This window comes from Heterocephalus glaber, unplaced genomic scaffold, assembly GCF_053883595.1.
Source record: "Heterocephalus glaber isolate CG9 unplaced genomic scaffold, H.glaber_assembly_v1.0 deba00001744, whole genome shotgun sequence".
Lineage (NCBI taxonomy): Eukaryota > Metazoa > Chordata > Mammalia > Rodentia > Bathyergidae > Heterocephalus > Heterocephalus glaber.
The window spans coordinates 1694053-1701916 of NW_028258450.1; the positions used below are offsets into that span (position 1 = coordinate 1694053).

The 7864-nt window shown below is 42.6% G+C and overlaps 1 protein-coding gene across 1 annotated transcript; it reads right to left on the reverse strand.

Moving 5' to 3' along the window:
* Nucleotides 1-986: 986 nt before the first annotated feature.
* Znf285 (zinc finger protein 285) lies at nucleotides 987-6740 on the reverse strand. The gene is made up of 3 exons (XM_087200584.1): nucleotides 6546-6740; nucleotides 5817-6000; nucleotides 987-3757 (listed from the first exon to the last, which is right to left on the reverse strand). The coding sequence occupies exons 1-3, from the start codon at nucleotides 6738-6740 to the stop codon at nucleotides 2736-2738; spliced, it is 1401 nt and encodes a 466-aa protein (XP_087056710.1). The 3' UTR covers nucleotides 987-2735.
* Between the last annotated feature and the right edge of the window lie 1124 nt (nucleotides 6741-7864).

Consider the following 7864-nt stretch of genomic DNA (forward strand, 5'->3'; position numbering starts at 1 on the left):
AATTTTTGGTCTTACCTAATAGGCATCCCAATTTGAATTCCTGTTTACTGAAAATATGCATAGTTTATCTCAACTAATGTCTAAATAATCCAAAGTATACTACAATTCTTTAGGAAAGTTGATATAAAAGTGTATCCTCTAAAAATCCTTTATCATCCAAGACTACTGAAAGGATTGTGTTGGTCTGCTTCTGACAAGGAACACTATTGGTCTTCTAAAAGTAGTCGCTCACTTTAGTGTTAGTTATATAATTAATTTTATCAAGATTCATTGCAGGGTACCTGCAATGTGAAATTTTTACTTTAGGTGTTAGCTGACAAATTTGTATGCCATCACACATTACAGAATTTCTCTACTGCATAGGATTTATGTCTGTAGACTGCACCTTTGTATACCACCTAGAACATCTTTCTTTTGTATATATACCAATGAATGATGATTCTCACTAAAGAAGTCTCATCCATACATCTAAAGGTTAGATAGCTTCAGTTCTACATCAAGCCTTAATGACTTAAAAGTTCTGAACTCTGAATTGTACAGTATTACTATCCAGTGATGGCAATGTGTTGCTATTAAATCCCTCTATATTAGTTAGGATAGCTCAGGCAATGTCATAGTTACAAATAAACCACCAGAAGATTTCAGTGGTGTAATGTAATACATGTTTATTTCTTATTAAAAGAAAAAATCCAACATGGATGAGACAGCAAGCCAGTGTGGAACAAGCAGCCTCCAGGGGCACCTTGGTAGGAAAAGAGAAACCTTAGGACATCACAAGATGCTCAGTAAAAGCCTGTTACGGCTTGTATCTAGATGTCCCCCCAAAGCCTCGTATGGTCATAGGTGGAGCTTTTCAGAGATGGCTGGATCCAGAGTGTGTGATGCTGAGATTAAGGATGTGATGCTGGGATTGATTCATAGTGATGCTAGGCTTAAGGGTGCTGTTGTGCCAAGTGAGCCGGTAAATCATCAAACACCAGGACCAATGACAAAGTTAAACTGAAAGGAGTTTATTCACGCACGTGGACTCCACTCCCTAAGTGAAGTGAAGTCCTGAGTCCTGGAACAGCACAGTTTATATAGGATGTTATAGCAGCATAGCTTTTATAGGTGTTATTTTAAGAAGACAAGTTCAAGGGAAGGTTAACATGTTTTTGACTAGTTGCAAAAATATTTTTCATAAGTCAGCTATCTTGTTATCTTGTCAGATTAGGGCACTTTACAGTAAAGGGAGGGCACCAGGCACTACCTCTTTCCGAGAAGCAATGGAGCAAGTTTACAGAAGCAGAACAAGCAGTTATGAATACATCTACTTTATAAGGGAGGGGTATGAGGAGAGTTCATCTACAGGCCAAGATGGAGTTTTGTAAGTTGGCGTTTCGTGGGTACATTCTGGTCTCACAGGTGCCCCAACCTGGGTATGAATATAAGGGACAGAAAGAGGACTGCTGTTGTCACTTGCTGCTTCACTGCTTTGGTGCCTTCTGCCTGCCCTTCCAGGCCATGAACTGTTTCTCCTCTGCACTGCTCCTCTGCCATGCCATGATGCCTTTGAGCTAGCCAACTATGGACTGAACCGTGAGCTGAAATAAACCTTTTTTCCTCTAACTTTGGGTGTCAGGTATTTTGTCTCAGCAACAAAAAAGTAATTAAGACAGGGCTAAAACTTTTGGAAGTGGCTTAAACTACTTTTGCTCACACTCCACTGGCTAGAACTCACTCTTAACTGAAAAGGTTGCCGGGAAAGAGCATCTTCTTAGGACTAAGGAAACAGAACCAGTATAATAAACACATAGCACTGTCTTTGCTATAACCTCCAAATATCATTTTACAGTGCTTGTCTCCTAGGTAGAAAATCTAATGGGCATGAAAACATGAGGATGGATGCTCTTACCAATTAGCATGGGTTTCATTTCTGAGCACAGTTTAGGATGTTTACATAAAAAGTATCTATTTAGTGGTGATGCTTGGAAAAATAAAAAAACCTAAAACCTTTGGGTGGACTGAAAACTTACTGTACTCATCCCAACTAGAACTTCCTTCCTGGACACATCCTTTAATGAAAAATTGACCTGTTTCCACTGCTACACATTTGTCAAGAATCACTTACTTTGCCACTGCAGTATATAGCAGTTGACTGGAGTTCACAGAGGTTCTTGAGACCCACAGTAGCCATGTGGCATGCTCTTAAGAACCTGCCCTGGTGCTGCTGGTTGACATCTCGGATGGCAGAGTCCCTGTGTTCTGCCCCCCAGGATCCTCTCAATGGCTGAGTAAGCCTCAGTCGTGTGGATGCAGAGTGGCTTCTGTCTTCATGATTGAATCTCAAGTTTCTACATTTATAATGTTTCTGTCCTCTTATACAGTCTTCCACGAGGGAGACGTTTTGAGCTGTAATGAAAGCCCTTCCCACTCTCATACCATGGATATCGCATTTCATCTACATGTACTCTCTGATGGGCACAAAGATAGGAGTTGTGACTGAAGCCCTTTCCACATTCTTTACACTTACAGGGCCTCTCTCCCATGTGGCCTCTGAGATGAACACGAAGATCTGAATTCCGACTGAAGCCCTTTACAAATTCATCACATTTATATGGTTTTTCTCTAGTGTGAACCCTCTGATGAGTGTGAAGAACCGAACTGTACACAAAATCCTTTCCCCACACATTGTATCTGTAGGGCTTCTCCCCGTATGCAACCTCCGTGCACCTGAAGAACATTTGGAGCTTGAACTAAAAAGCACTTGCCACACTTGCTGCATTTGTAGGGTTTCTCTCAGGTGTGGACTCCATGGTGGACAAGAAGGTCGGAGCTCTGATCAAAGCCTGTCCCACACTCTTCACATCTGTAGGGCTTCTTCCTTGTGTGCACTCCCTGATGAATACAAAGCAGTACGAATACAAATGCCTTCCCACACACATTGCATTTGTAGGGCGTCTCGCTGGTGTGCACTCGGTGATGGTTGTGGAGAGAGGAGTTGCACTGGAAGCCCTTGCCTCATTTTTTACATTTCTAGGGTTTGTCTCCAGAGGGGTCTTGCTGAAACCTGAGAAGGTGAGAGCTCTACTTGGGCCCTCAGCCCATTCATGGCATTCACAAGGCATCTCACCCACACGGGTTCTGTAAGGAACAAGATCTGGGCTCTGACTAAAGTCCTTTACACACTGGTCACATTTGTAAAACTTTTCTTCTCTGAGTGCTGTGATGAACATGAGGATCTGCAGCATCCATAAATCTAAATCCACGCTATTGCCTGTAAAAGATGGGAGTACTGTGTGGACCACATTATGCTGTTCAACTGTTGATTTTAAAACCAAGTTTTTCTCACAGTCACTACATCTACAAGGTTCCTGAGAACCATCATGATCAAGAGAGGGCTGGCTGAAGGTGTCCTCACACCAAGCACATCTGCACAATTTCTCTTCCACAGGAATTCTCTTATCTGTCCCCTGAGGCCCAGTCACTGTGTCACCTTTCCTCCAAGATTCTGCGGGAAGGGTCTGCGTCAGGCCCTCCCAAGCTGGAACATCTTGGTTCTCTACATGAAAGGCACTTACTACAAAGTTTTCATTTTTAGAAACCTGAACAGACACCCCTACCCACTCTTCCCAGAGGGAAACATCCGCTTCTAAGTATGGCGGACGGTCTTCCTGAAGGTCTACGACGATTCCCGTAGTCCTGAGTGGCAGTTCATTCACAGGCCTTTTGTTTCCACACCTGGCAGCAGTGGAGCACTTCTTGTAAGAGGTAACTCAACGTTTTTTTCCAAAGATTCAAGATAATGTTTTTAAGCCCATTTCCTAGGAAGAGAGAGAAAATTTAGCTAAGCAAACACGTGAATCATCTGTCCAGAGGTTTCGAGAAAATCAAGCAGGATAGGGTCAGAAGTTATCCCTGGCTTCTGTTCACTCATGAAGCAACTGGCATCACAGACATTCAAACCTGTGAGCTGCCAATTAGAAATGAGGTGTTGCAGGGAAATCAAAAGAAATCCTGGGAAGAATTTATATATGAAAAAATTTACCTCCGTGATGTAAGAATGGTCAATAAAAAAACCTTTAAACAATTTGCTATAAAAGGTAGGAGAAAAGCTTCCAAATCATTCCCACAGAATATATTTATGAAGAATCCACATAATGTAAGTCTATTTGCATAATATATATACAGAAATAATACATAATAATGGGGTGTTATATTTCGTACACGGTGAGACACACAAAGGGGCACAATGACTTTCCAAGGTTCCACATAAAAGGTTGCAGGCACAAGCAACAAATCCTGTCTCCTGATAACATCCCTTCTTTCACATCACTGTCCTATGGAACAGGACAATCTATACAACTGTCCATGGGGGGCTACATCAGCAGTGGGGGTTAAAACAGGGATAATATTGTGAGATAGCCCTGGGATTGAAGATGGGATATACATGTACACCTTTCAGACAGGCTTTAAGAAACATCCATTTTAGTTTCTATAAGGTTCTCTGTCTTCACGAAGATTTGAATTCCACTGAGATCCTGCAATCCATTTCCTCTATGTTTCCCCTTTTAAGTTCTTGCAGATTACAAACAGCCATGACTATGAAAAAGAGGAATGGGAGATGTGGCAATGCTGATGGCCTGGGACCAGGGAAGGAAGACAGTATCATTACAAATAGGGGGCTGTGGAAGAAGAGGGTGATCACATTCTTATGACCCTAAAATGGGCTTCAGAATGACTGAGTACTATGGCCAAGTCCATCTGCATCCTGCTTCTGGTTCAAGGCAGTTTCTGGGCGATTTTATTGCAAATGACTTTTGTTCATAAGGTGGTATCAGGGAAAGGCAGACTTTGATCTGCTCAGAACAGGCTCAGGGTGGTGGTCTCCCAAATGTTTTGACTGTAACCCACAACAGAAGAAGCAATTATATTGCAATTCAGTACACAGATCAAGAGATACAGACAGACTCTGGTCAATTCTTTTCAGTTCTATTAGCCCATTTTGCCTTGTGAAAATTGCTGGTAATGACACAGTACTATAACTTGATTTCAGGACTGATCCATGGGGTTATATCCTAAAGTTTGGGAAGTAAGTGCAGAGACATGCAGATTTAAGCAAATAGCCCTGCATCTCTAATCTGCAGACATAACTGTTACTTTAATTTCATATGGTTATTAAAGCCCAGGGTCTAGAGCTGAACTGGGAGGGCTCCAATCCTAGTTCTTCTTACAAGCTGAGTGATCAAAGGCCAGTTATTCATCTACTCTGTATCTCAGTGGTTTCATTTGTAAAAGGGATAAATAATAGCAAGTGTCTCATAAACTAAACGACAGTAGCTCACAACTGCATATGGACCTCCAGAAATCAAAATAAGCTTAGATATTTATCCAAAAATAAGTAAATAGGTTAACGCTTAGGTTACACTTACAATATACCAGGTACTATTATTGAATACGTGCAATCCATCCAAAATTCTCCCTTTTTTCTTTTAACACTTATTTGTCCAAAACCTTGGATTTTCTCCAGAAACAACCAAGGGATCAGGCCCTTGGTGGTAATGTGAAGTTTATCGATCTCACTCAGAAAAATACGAAGGGCAGGGGCGGGCTGGGTAACTGCTCAGAGGCCACAGGCTGGGCACACAGGGTTTGGGGAGAACCCCCTCTCCAGCACCCCGTTAAGGGCCACATGCATCTGGAAAAGCTCATTAACTACAGGATTTTTCTCTCCAATGGCCAAAGTTTCTCTCTGGACTCCAGCTGGAATATTCTATCTGCTGTGAAGCTCATCATTTGAGGAAAGATGTCCAGTGGTCAGATGCTCAGCTACTCACCCACCAAGATGAGGTCTCTGAGGTTCTCCAGCATCACATCCTGATACAGGTTCATCTGGCCCTGGTCCATCAGCGCCAGCTCTTCCTCCCGATGGTCACACTCATGTCCTTGAAGGTCACGTATTCCTAAAACGCCAAGTGCACACACGCCATCCACACAGGTGACTGGCTCTGCCTGCTCAAGCTACCAAAACAAGACAAAACAGACTGGTTTAAGAGACAGAAATTTATCTCTCACACTTTTGGTGGCTGAGAAGTCGAAGATAAACGTGCTAGCAAGACAGGCTTCATCCTGAGACCTTTTCTTTTGGTTTCTCTTACTTTGCCTTTACACAGCAGAAAAAGAAAGAGCAGACTCTCTTGTATGTCCTTCTTACAAGGACACTAATCCTATAAGATTAGGGCCCCACCCTTATGACCTCGTCTAACCTAATTACCTCCATAAAGGCCCTTTCTCCAAATAGTCACATGTGGAATTGGGCTCTCAACATAAGAACTGGGGAAGGGGTGGGGGGGGGCACACAAACATTCAGCCCATAATTTGACTGCTGGAAGGAAAGCAGTTTGGAAGCTGTGCCACCTGTTGGGTACCTGTCTGCTCCAAACTGCCATCTTTAAACCACCCTGTCCTGTTGGAGCTGGGACTCTATCAATCACACTTCTAATTTGCCAGATGCCTCTGTATTAGCTTGAAACTTGAGGGACACCAGAGGGCTTTCTCAAACCTACCGGAGGAAGAAGGGGCTCACTCCTCTCAATTTGCTTTCTGTTCCTTATCACCCAATAATGCCACTGTGCTCTGATGGCAGCGATTTCTTTCTGCAGCAATGGTGACTCCTTTATGAGTTTTTCCAACACTTGCAGAACTGGTTTCACTGTGGCCCACACACAAACACCAGCACAGGCCAGTTGGTGTCCTCTCATTTGAAGTCTGGGCCCATGGCCACAGGGCTCCGTCTCTGAGCTCAGCAGCACCAGCCAGCTAGGACCCCGTCTCAGTGTCAGCTCCCTGGGCCCTTTCTCAAAGTGCTAAGTCCTAATGATTTGGTCTTTTTCCTTTATTTCCTTTCCTAGATGTACAGTTCCTCCTTGTGGTTGCTACTTCCATGACACCATACAGTCAGCTCGTTAACAACTCAGTACCTCATTAACAATTCTTTATATTGAATTCTCTGTGTTCAAATAGCTGGTACAGTTTTTGTCTCCTGAATGGACTCTTTCTAACACCAAGAAATGAGCAGCACAGAGGAAATTCAAAGTTGTGAGTGGGTCGACATTCCTCTTCTGTCCTCTGTACTGTTTATGTCACTCTTATCCGCCCATGGGCATCCAAAAGACATTGCAGTAAACATCCATGAACATCTGTCTTTGAGCACGTAAAGGAACCTTTCCACAGAATAAACCCCTAGAGCAGAGATGAGTGCATTTTGTGGGTGTACATACTTAATACTTTGATAGGTGTTGAGCCCAGGGGTTCGAGGCCAGCCTAAGCTATAATGTGAGTTCAAGGCCAACCTGAACTACCTAGCAAGACCCTGACTCAAAATAAAAAAGAACCTAATGAATCCATGGCCTAGGCCAAGATGGTTTCCAAACAGAAGGATGAAAGTGTGAGCTTGTTTGTTTTGGCTGCATGTAACAAGTTACTATAAGAAAGTGATGAGCCTGGCACAGTGGCATGCCTGTAGTCCCAGCTACCTGAGAGGCTAAGGCAGGAGGAGGCTCACTCAAGTCCAGGAAAGAAAAAGAGTGAGATTCATCTCAAAAAAAAAAAAAAAAAAAGGAAGGAAGGAAGGAAGTGAAGGAGAGAAGGAGGGGGAAAAAAGATAAGGAAAAAAAGAAAAAGTGACAAGCTCAGAAAAAATTGACACAATATGAAATAATGTGTGTCTGGGAGCTTTAAAATACACTAGGACAGATGAAAAAAATTAAATAGATGTGGCAATGTTAATCTTAGAATTGCACAAGTGATACTATATATAGATGGAGGCTCATAATACTGTTTGCTTTTTTGTATGTATTTTTTTGTCTTTAATCTTCATTTCATG